Source organism: Babylonia areolata, chromosome 2 (assembly GCF_041734735.1).
Source record: "Babylonia areolata isolate BAREFJ2019XMU chromosome 2, ASM4173473v1, whole genome shotgun sequence".
Lineage (NCBI taxonomy): Eukaryota > Metazoa > Mollusca > Gastropoda > Neogastropoda > Buccinidae > Babylonia > Babylonia areolata.
Genome location: NC_134877.1, coordinates 53,852,657 through 53,874,310, shown reverse-complemented (window position 1 = coordinate 53,874,310; position 21,654 = coordinate 53,852,657). Strand labels below are relative to the sequence as shown.

Genomic DNA, 21,654 nt, shown 5'->3' with positions numbered 1-21,654 from the left:
ATTCAACTTTTCATGGAAAGATAGTGTGAAACCATCAAAATATACAAGTAAGTTTTTATTTTTTATTCTGAGTGGTAACATTTCTTCTGTATCATTATATGCATCCATGATCAGAGAATCTATACCAACGAGAACTGGCTTTTGACACTGCTGCTTACAGTCCATCCAACCGCACATGGCCATACCAGGACTGCCCAACTACAACACCCTGTCACATATGGGGGAAAAATCTGACTAAAAAAAAGCAACCAAACAAAAAAACCCAAAACCTGCAAAACAACATGGTTCATGAGGTATTATCTTAAGCATCAAGCTCCTTAAGGTAAATAAGACTAGGCTGTGCTGAGGATGACAACTATTCCACTCAATCTGTCATCCCCAGATTACCAAAAATCTTTTAAAAGGACAACAAAGACTTCAAAGCTACATAAAAAAGTATGTTAAAAAAAAAACCCAGCCATATAGGCAAATAACACTGCAGAATGAACAACTATTGCCCATTCCAGTCTTTAAAATCTGACAACATATGTGTGTGTGTGTGTGTGTGTGTGTGTGAGTGTGCGCGCGCTTGCATGCATACGAACATTGTAAGTGTTGATTGTGATGTAGTGGTTAGAGCATTCTGCTGTTTCCGAGCCAAAGTTCACTTGAGGAAGACACCAAGTAACGCTTCCTTCACACCGTTATCTTCTCCACTTCTCTCTCATTCCCACACAACCTTCTCTTCCCTTTTCAAACAGAACATGATGGATGTGATGAAAAGGCCAGAAATGTGTGAAGGAAGAGAACAAACAATAATCAGATAACAAAATGAAATGAAATGAAATGGACTTAACTAAATAAAGAACAAAACAAAACAAGACCAAACCAAACAAAACAGAAAGCTGGCTTACTTCCTTGCTACTGCGTTCCTCCAGAGTCTCTCCTCCACTGGCACTGTCCACTGGCAGGCCCCCATCCCCCTCACCTGTTCACACACACACACACACACACACACACAATCATCATCATCACATAAAATTACATCACACTGATTTCACACCTTGTAAACCTCCTGAAGGCAATTTCACTGTTCACACAAAGAGTTGGAGAATTTTTTCTGGTATAAATTCTTGCTAAGGACAAGTCCTCTGTTGCAACGAATCCTTGGTTTGCCATATGTATATTAAAAAAAAAAAAAAAAAAGATTTATTTTTAAAAAAGACTAGCACCCACATCAGTGTTACAGGATGAAAGGAGGATGAAGAAAATAGTTACATAAAAAAAATTCTAGTCTCTTAAATTCTTGCCACACATGCTACCCACCACAACACTGGTCTGTATATACATACATATGTAGGACTCATACCTGTGAGATATATTTTCTCTACCTTTTTCTCACACACACACACACACACACACACACACAAATACTCCCATTCGCATGCATTTACACTCACACCTTCAGACATGAATACTTACACACACACACACACACACACACACACACACACACACACACAGAGTCTGTTTCAAACAGTAAGGAGAGACAAAGACCATGACAGGTTCTGTGGGATCTTTTTTTTAGTTTTTTTAGGCATCACAGTTTCATCCAACACCTTTTTCACTTTAATTTTGTGACAGTCTTGTGTGCTGTCTTGAGAACAGGACTGAGTACACATCACTATTGTTTTTAATCAATTCATTGTGTGTGGTGGGGGTGGGGGGTTATGGGGGGAGGTGTGAGATGTGTGCGAGTTGTGGGTGATGTTACAATTTTAAAACCAGTGTATCTTATCTTTTAAAAAAAATTATATTCCTGTTTCGTATTCATACCAAATTAACTGTTAAATGAGCTTTCCACCAAGGGTTATGGGCTAAATACATGCACATCATTATCATAAGCCTTATCATTATATCATGTTCTGCACCAGGTTTGCCGACAGTTGTGGTCAATCTTCCACAGACATCCACCACAAACACGACTGTGGTAATCATTTAATTTTACTGACTTACAGTTACAAACACCGCTTCCTGACAGTGACTGACAATCTGAAAGGATCATATGTGACGCAGCACATGAAAACTTGGCTCGAGTCGCAGCCAGCTATTCTTAGCTATGCACAAAAACATGTCATTAGGGTCAAAATGAGGAAAATCAAGATTTTTACAAATTTCACATCTCTGAAGTCTTATCTTAGCTGTCATTAAGTATTTTAGCACAAAACTGTCTGAAACTGTAGTATTTTTTATGTTTTCATGTGCATGCACTGTTGGTACTGCTGCACAAATTTGTCAATTCAGTTGCAATGTTTGGCACATTTGACTCCAGGCTTTTCTCAAATTATGTCAGAATCTTTTAACACCACACACATGTTCAAGATAATTCTTGTTCTAAAGTTATAAGCAGCCAAATGTATCTATTTTTCATGAGCCAATTTCTCCATTTGTTCTTTAGGGGTACACCAACTTTGAAAAAATAGAAAGAAAAAAACTCTGATAGACAGATCAATTCTGTTTTTCATATGTTAATCTGTGATTTTTCAACTTTCTCAAAAGGAAATAAATGTCAAAAATGATTCCGACTTTAGCTGGGTTTTTGCGTGCTTCCAGAATAACAATGTCTAGAAATGAAAGCTGTCCTGCAATTGCCCCAGTACTCACACCCTCATCATACCACGCTCAGGTACTCACATCCTCTCACATCCTCATCACACCACCCTCATCATACCAGCATCAGGTACTCACACCCTCATCTTACCACCCTCATGTACACCCTAAGGTACTCACACCCTCATCATACCACCCTCAGGTACTCACAACCTCATCATACCACCCTCAGGTACTCACACCCTCATCATACCACCCTCATCATACCAGCATCAGATACTCACACCCTCATCATACCAGCAGATACTCACACCCTCATCATACCAGCAGATACTCACACCCTCATCATACCAACATCAGATACTCACACCCTCATCATACCACCCTCATCATACCAGCATCAGGTACTCACACCCTCATCATACCACCCTCATCATACCAGCAGATACTCACACCCTTATCATACCAACATCAGATAATCACACCCTCATCATACCACCCTCATCATACCAGCATCAGATACTCACACCCTCATCATACCACCCTCAGGTACTCACACTCATCATACCACCCTCATCATACCAGCGTCAGGTACTCACACCCTCATCATACCAGCATGCAGCAGGCAAACCCCACCAATGAAGACCAGAAAGCAAGGAATCAAGAGTGTGGGAGATACTGCCAGTCAACGGAAGGCAAACACAGTACTACACTTGTCTCTTCTACATAAAGACACACAATTTCTGGATTCTTATCATTGAGAAAAACATGTTCTGGAAAACAAACTTGAATGAAATACATTTATCTTTTCTTTTCTTTAAGTGATGACACCTTTAAGGGAAATGTTACATAAAAACTCAAGAGGACGAAACCAAAAAAACAAAAAAAAAACTGCACAAAGGTTTAATCATTCATCTAAGAGACAAAGTTTTATCATAAAATAAAAGCCAACCCTTAAATGAAGTCAAAGTCAATGAGCATACATCTAAAACAAAAATCACCAATATCAGTCATAATCCTTTTTAGACTTTTAATCATAAAGTATTGATTGATTGATAACACAGCAACACTAAGCTCAAAGACAGTGTTACAGCATAGTGAGACACACACACACACACACACACACACACAGAGAATAATATCATCTGTATCTGAATTTCACCAATCTTCTCTCCCATGTGGTCCAGCCACCACTGCATCAACTTCAACACAACCGAAAGAGACTACTAAGCATAACAGAATCACCAAGATTCAACAATGCAATGTAAAACTACTTACAATTCTTGCAGATTTTTTTTTTTTCCAATATTACTGAGTTTGCTGAACTCTTCCTCAGTGATTCTAGCTTTCTTTTACAAATTTTTGTTTTCTCTCTTGTTTAAACCTTTCCTTGCCCTGCTCTCCACCCCACACTGCCCCCCTAGACCAAGAGATTCAATACTGCTATTTCTGAAATCAACAACACAGAAAAAAAAAAATGTAGCCATAAACACTGGCCTTAGTCAAGTATTTGTGTTTCCTGCAACATATGGCCAACATGGAAAAAAATATTTCAAATTATTTTCAGTTTTTCTCCTTCCTTTTTTAATACCTTACCTAGCTCCAAGCAAAACATACAGGCATGCAATGGGTTGGAATGACACACCCCTTCACCTGCTGGGGAATATGTCACTGTGATAATGTGATTCTCTACACAGGCTCGGAATCCTGAACAATACTATCCATTCAATGCTATCGCCACACAGACCATGGTGGAGAAGAAAAACAATCACACAATCATTCACCAGTATCCCACTTTCCACAAAGAAAAAACAACAACAACAAAACAATTCCTCACGAAACATGTTTAAGTGGAACGTGTCACACAAATGGTATTACCTAACATTACATGACTACATGTGTGGGCTTGCACAAGACTGAAGTCTGATTGAATGACACAGGAAACAAACGATGAGTGCCTGAAGACAGCTGTCAGTTGGCTCTATCCAGGCTGGCAGCCTGCTGTGCTCATGACTCCATGTTTGTAAAGCACTTACAGCCTGATCTTCGACTTAAGATAGGTGCTATGCAAGTATCAATAATAATAATAATGACTCTAATCTTCCTACAAATCATTCACACATACATCCAATCTGTCCACACAAAAAAATGTTTCTTTCACACAGAGAAAATAATGTATTTTGGCTCAGATTAGCTACTTTTTTTTCTCATCTGAATAAAAAGTCACAATTTAAAGCATTTAGAAAAACAATGTCAATAATTTGCACCCACAAAAATTAGTCATGATTTCAATCATTTAGAAAAACACACTTACAAATACGATGAAAATACATGACTTTTTGATGATAAAAGAATCCATGGTTAACAGTGGATGCGATGACAGAATATCAATGCCTTATCAATGCACAAAGTGAGGCACACACAGCACAGTACTGAGGACAGTCACCCACAACACAAGTCAAACCCACTCATAACTCTACAATACACTCTGTATATCTACACACTCACAAAACTCAACCCTAATAAAAGACAACTGGACTGTAACCAGGTTCACCTCCATGAAAACTAAGTATTGAAAGACTGGTGTGTTTTTACATGTGGTGGGTTTACAGGTCTGTCTAATAATTTATTTTTCAAGCCTTTCTGATACATACATACAATTACAGCCTAAAGGTTGTCTCAGCAAAACCCTCTGCTTTAAGTAAAACTGAAATAAGACTGACAAAACATATGATAAAATGTAAATGATTCAGTCTGGAAAGAAAAAGTAAAACTGACAAGGCTTGAAAACCAAAGATAAACAAACAAGAAGTAGAAAAGTAAAGACTGCTCCCCCATCTGGTCCAAATTGTAAGTTGAAAACATCCAGGAAGCAGAAAGGTACCTTGAGTCAAAGTTGTCTACTGTACTAGGGGTCAATGACTTAAAATCTCAGGACTGTGTGGTGATTCATTATTTTAACTATCGAAAGCACACTGATGGGGTTCACTTTATGAAACATATTCCTGGAGGAATCCCACTTACACCCTCTTATACTGTGCACACATTCATGGGTACTAAATACTTTTTTTTCTTCTTTTCTTGTACCAAAGACATCATGTTATAACATTAAATACACCAAAGCATAATAATCACCATTATATATCAGCTATACATTTACATGAATACCAGGGGCTTTTTTTGTTGTTGTTGTAAAAATGGGTAAATAATAGACAGATAGAGAGATTTATTCATAGATTTATAAACAGACAGATAGACAGATAGATAGATTTATTCACAGATTTATAAACAGACTGATATACAGATTGATTATCAGGATAAATGAAATAAATAAATGAATAAGAAAGAAAAACACCAATAAAAGGAGACCTATAAGTTACCTCCCTTCCCTCTCTACTCACAATATAATCATCTTTTATCTTTAATGCCCTTTTCCCAATGAGAAAGTAACATCATTTTTTTTTTAACAGACTTCTACAAAGTGCACAATATAAATGAACATTACAAAAACAGAATAGTTACTGAACAGAATATCTTCAGGTTCATTCTAGTACACAATCTACCACAAAAATAGAGTGAGAGAATTAGAGACTGAACGGTGAATGGCACTAAACAACAACAACAAAATAAATCAATAAAAAATTAAATGAACAATACAAACAACCCAACCGATCAGGAAAACGTTACACCGTCAACACAGGTTGTGAACTCAGAAAAGAACAAACATCACAGGCACTTGAAAAAGAGAGTGAAGGCTACAGGCCAATGATCACACACAGCGTGTCTGATCCACTTTGACCACAGTGTTTGTGACAAGAGAGAAGAGAGAGATTACTGTATACCCGTCTGTAGTCAGCAACTAGTCTCCCTGAAGCCTGATAATCGGTGTTCATCTACACACACAGAGGACAGGAGTTAAACCAGTCCTTCCATCGCAGAGACAAAGACAGCAAACACAACTACAATCTAATTAAACTTGACCTTCAGTGACAGAGACAGGCTCAAAACACAATTTCAATGTAATCAAATCAGTCCTTCAGAGAGACAAAGATAGCAAACAAGTCTTAATTCTAACTAAATCAGTCCTTCAATAAAAAGAGATGAAAATAGCAAACAAGTCTTAAATCTAATCAAACCAGTCTTTCATTGACAGAGACAGCAAACATGCCTTCAGTCTAATTAAACTAGTCCAACAACAGAGATAAAACAAACACCTTAATTCAATTAAGCATATCTGCTCAGAGAAGATGGGATATTGCTGTCCTTCTGGTACCAAAGGAAGGAAAACAGTCACGCAGCCATTATCTAGAGAAAGAGTATGAAATACTGTCAACAGTGAATAAGACCCTTTTTGACTCACTTGTGTCAACAGTGAATAAGACCCTTTTTGACTCACTTGTGTAAACAAAGTGAGTCTATGTTTTAACCCGGTGTTCGGTTGTCTGTGTGTGTGTGTGTCTGTGTGTGTGTGTGTGTCTGTGTGTCCGTGGTAAACTTTAACACTGACATTTTCTCTGCAAATACTTTGTCAGCTGACACCAAATTAGGCATAAAAATAGGAAAAATTCAGTTCTTTCCAGTCATCTTGTTTAAAACAATATTGCACCTCTGGGATGGGCACCAAAAAAAAATGAAGCCTAATTATAAGCAAACTGCATTTACTGTTATATTTATATTTTTTTGTATTCTCTAAACTTGGCACTTTGATCTGATATTCTGACACAACAACAAGAACAGTCATTATTATTATTTTTTGTTCAAACAGGAACTTCTTTTGCTAAGCATGGAAGTTTTATTTATTTTGCAAACGTTTTGGTGCAGATAGTAAAAAAGGGAAATTACTCTGTAATTAATGCCAGGTGACTTAATTTCCTTTAAACTGATCTTTCTCATCTTAAACATTACATTTATTTTATTTTATTTTATTTTTTCTTCCCCCAAGCTTATCCATCATATTTAATACAGAGCACTTTTCAACCATTTTTAAAATCTCTTTTTTTTCCTCCTAATGATTCCTTTACAGGATACAGCGTGAAGCACAAGTGAGTCTTGAAGGCTTTGCCTCTTGTTTTGTTTTTACCCTCCATCCAGGATGCACAATGGTGCCTGTGTTTTATCACCTATTGCCACACATCAAAGAAATGGACTCACAATGTGCTTGCTTTCTTTCCCACTCATGCTGCTTCTTTTCTTCCTCTTCTTCTTTCATGTTATCATGTCAGTCTTTATCATCTTCTCCTCTTCTTCTTCTGCGTTCGAGGGCTGCAACTCCCACGTTCACTCGTATGTACACGAGTGGGCTTTTACGTGTATGACCGTTTTTACCCCGCCATGTAGGCAGCCATACTCCGTTTTCGGGGGTAGTGTTTATCGTCTATTTTGCTTCTTTTCTTTTTCTTTATTTTTAACATTTCAGTCTTTCTTGATTGATCTGTTTCACTTCTTATCTTCTTCTTCATTCTTTTTTAACATTTCAATCCTTATTGATTTATCTATCTTAAGTCTGTGCTATATTTCCCACAGAGCTCAAGCTCAGCAGTTTTGTTCATTCATCTATTTTGAAACTGTACAATATTTAACACAACCAAACCTAACCATCATTTTTTATTTCTTTTATTTATCTACTTTGTGACTCAACTTCATTTTGCCCAGATTCCAGACTCACCATCAAGTTTATTGCATTTGTTCATCTATTTTCAAACTGCACTGTATTTCACACAGACCCCAAGTCACCATATTTTCTGTTTCATTTCTCTATTTTGAGACTGTGCAGTATTCCACAGAGCCCAAGCTCACCATCACCCATGACGGGCGCAATAGCCAAGTGGTTAAAGCGTTGGACTTTCAATCTAAGGGTCCGGGGTTCGAATCACGGTGACGGCGCCTGGTGGGTAAAGGGTGGAGATTTTTACGATCTCCCAGGTCAACATATGTGCAGACCTGCTAGTGCCTGAACCCCCTTCGTGTGTAGACGCAAGCAGAAGATCAAATACGCACGTTAAAGATCCTGTAATCCATGTCAGCGTTCGGTGGGTTATGGAAACAAGAACATACCCAGCATGCACGCCCCCGAAAGCGGAGTATGGCTGCCTACAAGGCGGGGTAAAAACGGTCATACACGTAAAAGCCCACTCGTGTGCATACGAGTGAACGTGGGAGTTGCAGCCCACGAACGAAGAAGAAGAAGAAGACCACCATCACCCATCATAGAAACAGGACTTGCCATTTCTTTTTTTTTTTCTTTCCCCCTTGAAACTTACGGTGCCGTTGTTTCTGCGACGGCCTTTCAGGTTGAGAGCGACGAGTTGGTGTTGGCGGCTCAGCGGGCTCTGCGAACATGCAGCAACACAGAGCCATGCACACAATGCCACAACATCAACACAGGGAACAAGGGTGGGATCGTTCACAACACTGACACGGGCAGCAGGGATCAGGATCATTCACAACACTGACACATGGAAAACATTCTCATGCAAAAATCTCCATTACCTGAATTTCAATGTGCATGGTAATCACATAAAGACGACTATCAGTCCATGAATATTTGAAATCTGGTTTGTCGTTGAGATCACTATCCCTTAAGTCTGCTGGATGCACTGTGATACAAAATATGTGGATGTGGTATGTACACCAGCATATAATAAAACAATTGCCCCCCCCAAAAAAAAACTGTTGTTACAATATGCTTATACAGTGATTCATTGTGCCATGTGAACAGTTTCTGATGCCCAACCTTATTACCTATTTCCCCATGTATGTCATGTTACTTTCATTCATTTTATTTTTGTGTTTTGTTGCAATATATCCATGTATTTCAATTGTAAAATGAAATGAAAAGAAAAAAAAACCAGATTTTAAAAAATGAAATACTAAATGTGATATGCATCAAGCACTCAAAGAAATACAATGAAATAAACATACAGAGGACAGAAGTATTGAAACCTATCACTGTTAGTAAAGAGGTTAATCAAAAAATGAAAGAAAATCATAGTAAATTATACTCATCAGTAATTCAAACTAATTATAGTAATTTATACTCATCAGTAATTCAAACTTCAAATGCTCAAATGCAATACTGATATAGAAAACATGATCACAGGAAAATGACGATTCATAAGACACTAAAATAGCAGAACAAATCAACCTTAAAACCTAGATTCCTTGTACAAGCAACAATGTGTTAAATCAAGTTTGACAGCTGAACTCTGACAACTAAAAAGCAATCTTGTTTGAAAATATTTCTTGTTCTGGTTGCTTTATGTCTTTGGAATAGAGTCAAATACGATGAGTAAAAATAAACTTGTAGCTGTTACTTATTCTTTACTGTCAAAAAGTAAACACAAACTGATAAAATTATCATATTTTTAGTGCCAATGAATTAACTCAAACCAATAAATTTATATCATAAGTACCAATGAATAAAATCAAACTTGCATAGTTGTCTTTTTGTTCTTTATTAGTGCCGATAAATAAAAAACAAACTGATAAATGTATCTTTCTGTTCACTCAGCCCAGTACTAGCATGCCTAAAGTCTGTTATTCCAGGTTACATACAGGTCTTGTTAGCAGTGCTAGTATGAGGTAATACGTACATCCCCCACCCACCTTTCATGCCCCCTCCCACCCCACACCTTTCCCTGTGTACATGCCCCCACACAGCACAAAACTCACATGCTGCAGTAACAGCTTTTAAAGCTTTTATCCCAACCTGACAGATTCTAGAAAACAAATAGTTGGGGGGGGTTTGTGTTTTTTTTCCATCTCATGCAACACTATTCTCACCACTCAATGGCTGTTTCTGAAGGTTTCAGTATGTGAACAAAAAGGCATGGAACTCAAGCCCCGGATGGAAAGAGAGAAAATAAATGCAGCCAGGCCTCTCCTCTAAACCAGCCTGGACCAAGTCTCAGGGCAGTCTGCACAACAGCTCTGAAGGACAGAGGAACCAGCTTCAACCCACAGCCTCCAACAGGTAAAAACGACAATGAAAACCACTGTAGGGAGAAGTCACCTCGGTCCCATTTCACAGACCTCAGTTTATGAACATCAACGACTGGAACCAAAGCCTTTTCAAAAGAAACAGAATACCTAATGAACTGAAGCCTCCTCGAAAGAAACAGACAATAAAGTGAAACGAAGCCTCCCAAAAGAGATATACTAATAAAACAAAAACAAAGCCTCTTCAAAGAAACTGACTATTATATGAACCAAATCCTCCTCAAAAGAAACAGACTATCAAATGAACCAAATCCTCCTCAAAAGAAACAGACTATCAAATGAACCAAATCCTCCTCAAAGGAAATAGACTATCAAATGAACCAAATCCTCCTCGAAAGAAACAGACTATCAAATAAACCAAAGCCTCCTCAAAAGAAACAGACTAACAAATGAACCAAAGCCTCCTCAAAACAAATGAACCAAAGCCTCTTCAAAGAAACAGACTATCAAATGAACCAAAACCTTCTCAAAAGAAATAGACTATCAAATGAACCAAAGCCTCCTCAAAGAAGCCTCCTCTAAAGAAACAGACTATCAAATGAACCAAAACCTTCTCAAAAGAAATAGATTATCAAATGAACCAAAGCCTCCTCAAAAGAAACAGACTATCAAATGAACCAAAGCCTCCTCAAAAGAAACAGACTATCAAATGAACCAAAGCCTCCTCAAAAGAAATAAGACTAACAAATGAACCAAAGCCTCCTCAAAACAAATGAACCAAAGCCTCTTCAAAGAAACAGACTATCAAATGAACCAAAACCTTCTCAAAAGAAATAGACTATCAAATGAACCAAAGCCTCCTCAAAGAAGCCTCCTCTAAAGAAACAGACTATCAAATGAACCAAAACCTTCTCAAAAGAAATAGACTATCAAATGAACCAAAGCCTCCTCAAAAGAAACAGACTATCAAATGAACCAAACCCTCAGATACACTATCAAACAACCAAAGCCTCCATAAAGAAACAGATTATCACCTTGGCTCCATCTCAACCCATTCCAGCTGAACAACTGCAGGAAAGAGAAATCAGCTTGGTCCTTCCATACCCCAGGTGGTACACTCAACTAGAAGAGTATAAAAATCCTGACAGCCTGTGGATGACCCCAGTGAAAAAAATTAAGAACTTAAGTTGGGGTCCACAAAGCATGCAAGATAAGACTGCACAAAGGAAAGGTAGTTGCACAAACTGCGTATTCTTTGAGAGCATACACACAAGTAATTTCCTTTTCCCCTGTTATGCTTGGTTCTTTTGCTATCGTGCTATGTTGCCTGATAGTAAGATACTTTATTTCATTTTATATCAATAATTATTTTGTAATTCATATATTATTCTTGACAAGTGGAGTTTTCTTTTTTTTCTCTCTCTCTTTATCACTCAAAGTGTGATGATTTATTCTCAAACACTGAGTCAACAAAAGTTTATTCTCAAACAGCAAGTCACCAAAAAGTACTCAGTTGGAGTAGTATACACCCTGTTTGCTTCAACCCAGAAAGTATCAGTTGTGAATTTTACAATAAAGCCAGTTTATGCCTTTACAATAGTTTAAAAGAAAACCTTTTTTTTTTTATTTAAAAAAATCAATTAATTGTATGATTCTGCACACATGGAGTATGAGGACATACTTACCAAGATTCATCTGAAATATATTTCTGACTAACATTAAGATTTCACTGTTACCCGCATCAAACTTCTGGGTTAATTCATTATCCACAATTACAAGTATCAAACATGTAGTTATATTCATAGTTAAGTTACCTTAGTCAAATTTCTAGATAAGTTCCTATAATTAGCTATCAATAAAACCAGTAACTACTGGTATAACAAGAAAAATGCTGATATTCCACAGGGGATTTTCAGGGGGAACAGTGAAGTGCACACAGTGATACATACAGTGATTGAGAAAAAAAAAGAAAAAAAGTGCCCCACAAATGCCAGCTGAAACTTTCAGCATCTGGCAGGCAGAAGCTACTTTATAGAACACACAAACAATGCACACATACATACAGACTACAGTTGTCATAAGTTGTAACAATTGATTTTATGTACACACAGTCATACGCAAAGACACAGACACACACACACATCACATAACTAGATCAAAACAAAGAATGAAGTAATAATGACAATTCAGTTTGTTTCAGTCCACACTATTGTCGTTTTTACAGAGCTGATAGCATTTTAACACCTTTTAAACAGCAAAGTTCTCTATCAGCAGTAATTACTCTTCATATCTGATCACAATGACTGGTGCTTGCTCTTGCTGAAAAAAAAATCACTGGGTATTAGCATCCCACCCATCTGGTTAAGAGTTAACAAAGTGTGACAATACAGATGAATTGGTCAGTCCTTCCTTGTTTTTTTATTGTTTGCACACACAACACACACACATATACTGTATATATATATATATATCAGCTTTTGCAATACCATTCTCTTCCAGATTACAATGTATCATCAAGGGTAGTCAGCAGTGCTTCAATATATCAACAATATACACACCATATCCATAGCATCAATCGAATACAGTGTTTGTTAATGGCTTTTCTTTTTTACTGCAGGAAACAGTCCATGTTCTCCAAGGAAAGCCTCCTCCTTAACAAAGTATCAGACAACCGTTATCTCATGCCGTATCTGTAACAGTGGCACCTGTTGTACAGCACCCACTGGTTATTTGTGAGCAACTTCTCAGGGTATCCTTCTACAACTAACTGGTTGGGATTGATGTCGCCAATGAAACTATAAAAACATTCATCAAAAGACACGTGGAGTTTGTCACCCATTCCCACCCCTTTCTCCTGACTAGCATCCCACGGCTTGGAGAGAAATGCACACAACAAAAGCTTCAGACTGCAAACAACAAGCCACACCTCTGGCTACAGGTTAATCATGGTGATAAATGCACACTGGCCACTAATCTCTCTCCTGTGTACATGCCAGCTAGAAAAGTTGAGAAGGAGGCAGTCTTGAGGACACGATACTGAACAGGCATGCAGGGTTGGGAGGGAGTACAGAAAGAAAGAAGGAAAAAGAAAACATTTACCACCGCCATAGCCATGGCCGTATGAATCAGAGAAGCTGTCATCAGCAATCAGAGGGGGGTTGCGCGATTTGTATCGGCCAGATGGGGCAGGGGTTCTGGAGGGGGCATCGGGGATGGAGGGTCGAGACCGGGTGCTGCGGGGCTGATACAACCGATTGACATCTCCCGCAGATGGGGTTCGGGACCTGCGTCGACGACCAGCATTCGCGCTGTATGTGGGCTCTCCCTGTGACCGAGATCTGTGAGATCTGGCATGCTGTCGCTGAGCAGCGGCTTTGGCCCGCCATGGTTCATAGGTCAAAGGATTACTGGCCAGACTGGTCTCACTCGCTCCAGAGTAGGACCGCGGTCTGTAGCTGGTGGAGTGGAATGAAGCCTCACTGGCCAGCGATTCTCTTGACTTGTCATGATGTGGTGGGTGGGACATCGTGGGTGTGTAACCGTCATCAAAGGACACAGATCGGGCGATTCTTGCCGCGGAACCATGACTGCTTGTTGAAATCTTTCGAGCTGGGCGGGGAGTGTGAGTGGGAGAGTCATTCCCGTCTTCCGCTGCTGTGTGATTTTTTCTTTCTTGATGTGCTGCCCCATCAAACACATCTGTGTCATCGTAGTGTGGGTATGAACTATTGGTGTCTCTTGGTTCCTGTGAACCACGTGATTTCCTGTCTTTTTCAACTGACGTGTCAAATGACCTTTCTCTGTGGAATGAATCACCAGGAACCTTCAGATGATTAAAATCTGGACGACCTCTCCGTCTCCTCGGTTCTTCACCGTAATGTTCTTCAGATGCAGGAAGAGCAGGAGGAGGAGGCATTTTTTTCTGTTCTTTTGATGATGAACGATTTTTGGACTTCTTTTCTTTTTTTGAGCTAACATTGCTTTCTCCATCATGCGCACTGACACAAGACAAGGTCTTTTTATTTTTCTTTGGAGGTAGATCAGGAGGCATGTCTTGCGAATCACGCACATCTAGCATTTCCCTTGACCTTGACCTGCGCGGCCCCTGGTCCATTTCTGACAGGCTTTCCATGGATCTGCGTGGAGGCCGGTCCATTTCTGACAGACGTTCCATGGATCTGCGTGGAGGCCGGTCCATTTCTGACAGACGTTCCATGGATCTGCGCGGTGCCCGGTCCATTTCTGACAGACGTTCCCTGGATCTGCGTGGAAGCTGGTCCATTTCTGACAGGCGTTCCATGGATCTGCGTGGAGGCTGGTCCATTTCTGACAGACGTTCCATGGATCTGCGTGGAAGCTGGTCCATTTCTGACAGACGTTCCATGGATCTGCGCGATGCCCGGTCCATTTCTGACAAACGTTCCATGGACCTGTGCTGCTTTGGAGGAATAGGGGGGGCAAAATCGTCTTCATCCAGGGTCTCTCGGGATGCTGTCTGCACTCTAATCTGAGGGACAGTGGGCTGCCTGTCTTCTTCATCCAGCCTGTTGCTCCTTCTGGGCCTGTCACTGTGACCACTTCTTCTTCCTCGCACACGTCCCTCTGATCTGGGCCGTTCACTTTCCACTTCACTTCCCCCCTTGTCAAGGTTTCTGCCACTGCTGTCTCCCCGACCTCTTCCTGGCTCTTGGTCAAAACTCATAATATCTGTGTCAGCCAGTTCAGAGTCTCGACTTGCTCTTCTTGAAAGGTTTTCTTTTGAAGCTTGATGGTGTGTACTTAGACTGTCTCTTGAGGCTCTGGTGTCTCGGTCTTTTGACACTCTGCTTCCTTCAATATTTCTGGATCTCTCACTCTCTGCTGAATTTCTCTTGCTCTTAAGGTCTCTCGGTTCTCTGAAACCGTGGCTGTCCTGACGAGTCAGGTCATCTCTTGAACTGTGTCTGGAACTTCTATGGCTTGAAACATCTGTTCCGAACGCTTCCTTGTCATCATCTGTATTCTTCCTACGTCGGCGCTCTGCTCTCTGACGCGCTCTGGACGTCTTGGGCTTTTCTTCTTCACTGGGAGTGGGCGGCTCCGGCTCATCATGTTTGGAGGAAGTCTCATCACTGTATTCCAAATTGTCTAAGTTACCAGCAATAGGCACGGTGCCTTCTGGTTCTAGTGGGCTTGTCCGCTCCTCCGTTTTGCTGTCTTTTTTGGACCTCCCTTTCTCCGTGACTGCCGCAGTTGACCAATCTGATTTAACCAACAGCGAGGGGAAGTCTTCTCCCAGTGTCTGACTGCTGCGCACCGGCTGTTTGAAGGAGGACATGAATGTGGTTTCTTCTGCTGCTGGCTTCCTGTCACGTTTCATGTTCCTCAGTTCAACCTCATCTTCAACAGTGTTTAGTGTGCTCTTGTCAGTGGAGATCAGCTCTGTCTCTCTGGCTTTTTCAGTCTGTGGTTTTCGGACTTGTGAGGGTCGACTGTCTTCATTATCGTCTTCTTCCCTGGGTCGTCTCACACGTGGGGGTCGACTGTCTTCATTATCGTCTTCTTCCCTGGGTCGTCTCACACGTGGGGGTCGACTGTCTTCATTATCGTCTTCTTCCCTGGGTCGTCTCACACGTAGGGGTCGATTCTCTTGATCTTTCTCTTCTTCCCTGGGTTGTCTCACATGTGGGGGTCTATTCTCTTCATCTTTCTCTTCTTCCCTGGGTCGTCTCACACGTGGGGGTCGATTCTCTTCATCTTTCTCTTCTTCCCTGGGTCGTCTCACACGTGGGGGTCTATTCTCTTCATCTTCCTCTTCTTCCCTGGGTCGTCTCACATGTGGGGGTCGATTCTCTTCATCTTTCTCTTCTTCCCTGGGTCGTCTCACACGTGGGGGTCTATTCTCTTCATCTTCCTCTTCTTCCCTGGGTCGTCTCACACGTGGGGGTCTATTCTCTTCATCTTCCTCTTCTTCCCTGGGTCGTCTCACACGTGGGGGTCTATTCTCTTCATCTTCCTCTTCTTCCCTGGGTCGTCTCAAATGAACGGATTGTTTCTCTTCGTCTTCCTCTTCAACTCTTTCAGAATAATGACTGTCCTTGGCTGGATAGGCTGGCAGCTGTGAGTTTTCATCTTGGGAATTATTTACGGGGTCAGCGTCATCCAAAACTGTCTCCATCTGTTCCTCATTCTCATAGTCATACAGATCAGGAGGAGGAGGAGGAAAGTCTTCAGTGTCTTGCCAATCTGTGCTTGGAGGAGGTGGGGGAGTGATTTCTTCATCGATCTGTGCCTCGGTTTTCTTCAGTGTCCTCTGTTCTTTGTTCTCATCAATGTGTGTCTCTTTTCCCACCCTTTCCTGCCCCCTGTCCTCAGATTTATCCACGGATGCGTCGGATGTTTCTTCTGTGTCTCTTCGCCGCCTCCATCTCTCCCTGTCTGAGCTCCGCCTTCCCACAGGCTCCTCCTCCAAACCCGCCCCCTGCTCTTTTGTGTTTTCATCTTCATAACCCCTCCTCCTCTGCCTCTCTCTCCCTGAGCTCTGCCTTCTTACCGGTTCATCCTCCAAAGCCACCTCCCTCTCTTCTGCGTTTTCTTCTTCATGACTCCTCCTCCTTCTTCGCTCTCTCTCCGAGCTCCGCATTTTTACTGGCTTGTTTTCCTTAACAGTTTCTGTCTCTTCTGTGTTTTCTTCTTCATGACCCCTCCTCCTCCTTCGCTCTCTCTCTGAGCTCCGCATTTTTACCTGCTCGTTTTCCTTAACAGTTTCTTTCTCTTCTGCGTTTTCTTCTTCATGACCCCTCCTCCTCCTTCGCTCTCTCTCTGAGCTCCGCATTTTTACTGGCTTGTTTTCCTTAACAGTTTCTGTCTCTTCTGTGTTTTCTTCTTCATGACCCCTCCTCCTCCTTCGATCTCTCTCCGAGCTCTTCGTTCTTACTGGCTCGTCTCTATTGCCAGCTTCTTTCTCTTCTGTGTTTTCTATCTCATGATCCCTCCTCCTCCTCCTACGCTCTCTCCCCAAGCTTCGTGTTCTTACTGGCTCGTCACCCATTACAGTGTCTTTCTCCTCTGTGTTTTCTTTTTCATACCCCCTCTTCCTCCTGTGCTCTCTCTCCGAACTCCGTTTTCCTACCAGCTCGTCATCCAAAACAGTTTCTTTCTCCTCTGTGCGTTCTTTTTCATGCGTCCTCCTCTTCCTCTCTGACCCTGAGTTCCGTGTTCCCACTGTGTCCTCCCTGAACCCTTCCTCCTTCTCCTTCATATATTCCTCCCTGTGGCGACTCCTCCTCCTTGGCTGTTCTCTGCCTGCTTCTGGTGACAGCTGTCTTCTCCTCTGCCTGTGGGATTCATCCCTATCCTCTCTGTTTTTTCCACTCCGATCCACACTGTCAGAAGATTTGGCAGCAGCAGGTATGTCATCTCGATACAGCTCCTCTGACCGTCTTCTTCCAAGGCTGTTTGTATGGAAGTTATCAGACGGTGATGGGGTATCCTGAGTACTGTATGAGAAAGTCGGGTCACTCTTTCGAGCTTGGCGGGATTTCTTTCTGTGTCTACTGCGGTCAGAAACTTCATCCATGCTGTGTGAGCTGGTCTTCAGTTCTCGTTCTTTGTCTGTCTTTTGCAGTGAAGGCTCATCATCCAAGAGTGCTTCTCGTGATCGATTCTTAATCAGTCCATAGTTCTTTGGGAAACTTTTGGATCTTGTGGCGGTTTGGTGTGTTCGCTCTGGAGACAGAGGGGCAACCTCTAGCAGTGTTTCTTCTGATTTGCCCATTTTGGACTGGTACTTCTTGAAAGAGCCTTCTTTTCGTCGGCCCAGTTTTGGGGAACTTGTCACCAATGGGCCCTCCTCTTCCAATATATCCTTTTTCATCTGAGGTGAGATGGCTGAAAATTCCATTGGAGTCTTGGTGATGATCACTACATCATCTTTATACAACTGGGAGCCTTTCAGGCTAGCCTGTTCTTTGCCACTGGAATCCTCCGGTATGTTTCCTGAAGATTCTACTTTTGTTTCAGACGGTGTGGATGTTTGAGGAATGTTACCGTCCTGAATGTGGATTTTCAGGGACCTCCCGTAGATCATGGACCCTTCCTTGGCCAGATCCTTCACGTCCAGTGTTTCCAAGGACTTGGACACACTGTCCATCAATGTCCATCTCTTCTTCTGGTCACTGGACATGGACGTCTGCTCAGATGCCCCAGCAAGGTAGGTGGCCACGTCTTGCCCTGACTGGGCAATTTTGGCAGGGTCTATGGTGACGGTGTGCAGCACAGCGTCTATGACCGCCACATTGCGGTTCTTTCCCGCCAAGCTGTCGAGGGCTGGCCCCACACTCTGAGCACGTCGCACTGCACCATGGCCCTTGTTCAGCCGTCTCTGCACACTGCCTGGCTCATCCAAATCCCCCTCCAGGCTGCGCACCCTGTGCAGCTCCCTATAGATGGGTTCAGGGGGGAACCCATCCGAAGTAGGGCTGTTTACTATCGGAGAGTTCTCCAGAGATGCTGAATCAGATTGGAACAATGCAGTCTTGGTCTTTTCATCAGCAGCAGAACTGATGGCGTCACTTGGAATATCACTGAAGTCCTCTTCCTGAGCAGCTAATGGAGCTGTAAGAACAGGACCAACTGAAAACTTTGGTGCAATGTCAATGTCAGGACCAGTGTCCACAACTAGTGAACATGACTCAACATCATCAGCTGTCTCCACAGTCAGCTCTTGTGCTTTTTCTGTTTCATCATAAGCTGACTCAGGCTGATCTGCACTTGGAGAAACAGAGCTGTTCTGATCTTCCTTCACAGGGGCTTCAGGGCTTGAGGGGCACAAGTCAGGCAGTGCTTCACTTGTTATCTGTGTTTCCAGTTTCTCTTGGACATGGTCCATGGAACCAGAAGCTGGAGGAAGTGGCCCAGCACTTCCCACACCCTCTTCCTGCTTCCTTGGCGCTATGTCTCCATCAGAGGCTTCTGGGAAGGTGCTAGACATTTCCTCATCAGCAAATTTTAGCTCTTCTTCTATGTATGTGATCTTTCTATCAGGTTCCTCAGTCTCCTTGATCAATGCACTGGACTCATCATTTGCTGACTGTTGTTCTTCAGGTGGACAGGGAGGGGGTGCAGCTGACAAGTAATGACACTGAACAGGGTAGTCGCGTGAGGGGTGAATCACCGCAGCCTTAGGGACAATAAAAACGGGTTCTGCCAGAGGCTTCTCTCTTTGGGCATGGACAGGGGTCAGAGAGCCACTCTCATCCAGATCCTCCACTGTGGCAATAGGAGCTGCTCTGTCGGCTGAGGATGAGGTCTGACATTTCTCTGATTGCCCTTCAGGCACAAAGTTCTCCTTATAGTCATCAGTCATAAGCAACAACTCTTCCAGACTTTCATCTGTATCCACCTCAACATTCTGCCGTGCCAGCAGAGCTTCCAGGATGTCTTCTCCTTCCAAGAACTCCTCTTTTACAGGGGACAGTGGATGGGTCAAACCTCTTCGTGACCATCGAGAGAACTTCTTTTTAGGCTTGGCCAGCTTGGTCGATCCTTGACGTTTGCTGGAAGAATGGAAATGCTTTTTGGATGGTTTCTGCCGGTAAGTTGGACTGACAGGTACACTGATGGTTGGCTCTTCTTTTACTGATGGAACAAGGACAACGTTTTGCTGCTCTTGGAGAACTTTGGGTGGGTGACTTTCTGAGGGCTGCACCATCATGACCTCGGGCTGAGACTGCACAATGGTGACATTTTCTACAGGCCATGAAGACTTCGGCCCTTTGCCTCTCCGCCGTGTCACTTTGGATTGGATGGAGAAAGAAATTCTCATCACCCCATCCCCTGGTTTCCCTTGGAACAGTTTGGTGGGTTCCAGCTGCATTGTCATAATTTGCGGAGCCTGGGATAGCTCAGTTTTACTCACAGGAACATCAACCTGCTGTTCACTGGTCTTTACAGTGGTCTTGACCACTTCACCACAGGCTGAACCATGCTCTGTGCTAACAACTCTCTGGCTTGGCTCTGCTGAAGGAACAGGAGGTGGATGGGAACAGTGTGTGGGGACAGTGCTGGGAGGTGCTAGGTCCTGACTGGGGCGTGTGGGACAGTGATTTGGAGAGCAGAGTTGCTCCCTGATAGAGGAGGAGAGAGCAGAGGCCATGACCGCTTGCATCACGGTGTCCACCAGTCCCCCCAGGCCCAGCTCCTCCAGACTGGGGGCTAAGGGGAGGGAAGCAGACTGTGCACTCACCGCCTGGGCCTCTGTCAGTCACCAACACAAACACTAAGTGTCCAGGGGTTGGGACAGCGGGGGGGCCACACAACACAAGCAACACAAAAACACCTAGTCCTGCTTGATCTCTACATGCTGTCACAGACTGCAGGCTGCAGGTGTCAACAGAGACAGACAGTGGAAGACTAAGTAACATAAGCGACCCTAAAGTAACAACTGACATATGAGACCCAAAAATAATAAGTAACATATGAGACCCTAGAGTTACAAAACAAAGAGACAACCAAACAGAGAAACAAAACAAAACAAGATTCTGTGGAACATCCAAATAGAAAAATCAAAATCAGAAATTTATCATCACTTTGAATCAGCCTAAAAGACTGTGACAAGCTCCTAACATAGCCCCAAAGGTATACTACCAAGCTTCAACACTTCAAACTCATAACAAGAACAAGCACATGTCGCAAGTACAGAAAACAGATCAGCACAAAACCGATGCATTTCAATGCACACATGCATTCATCAGAGACAAACATGCTGCACAAAACGCAAAACCGCAATCTTAAATCCATACTTCCCAGCTCTACATCCACACAGCATGTACTGAGTGAAACTAATCTCACTACTGATGCACAAAGGGCAATGGACAAAACATTTTAATTTCATCACATCAAAATCTAAATAGAAAGATCACACACACACACACACACACACACACACACACACAGAAAGAGAACCTTTATACATGTATTGCAGAAAAAAAATCTACTGCTTGTGAACACAGTACAACAGTTGAATAAAGATACAAGTCCACCAGTTGCTCAACAAATGTTAAATTGTTATATATAAAAAAAGGGGGAATTTCTGCTTTAAAATCAACTACAGTCAAACTATGTCTGCTTTAAAAAAAATCTACTGTC

The 21,654-nt window shown here is 42.1% G+C and overlaps 1 protein-coding gene across 3 annotated transcripts in view; it reads right to left on the bottom strand.

Moving 5' to 3' along the window:
• LOC143275160 (uncharacterized) overlaps window positions 1-21,654 on the bottom strand; it is a 60,416-nt gene that overhangs the window by 4,981 nt on the left and 33,781 nt on the right. For 2 of the 3 annotated variants that reach the window (XM_076579160.1, XM_076579161.1), the window contains exons 16-18: window positions 13,627-20,763; window positions 8,850-8,918; window positions 894-967 (exon numbers count right to left, since the gene is read on the bottom strand). In XM_076579160.1, coding sequence (XP_076435275.1) covers window positions 894-967; window positions 8,850-8,918; window positions 13,627-20,763 — 7,280 coding nt within the window. The remainder of the gene's footprint in view (window positions 1-893; window positions 968-8,849; window positions 8,919-13,626; window positions 20,764-21,654) is intronic. The other variant, XM_076579162.1, reaches the window with a different exon arrangement.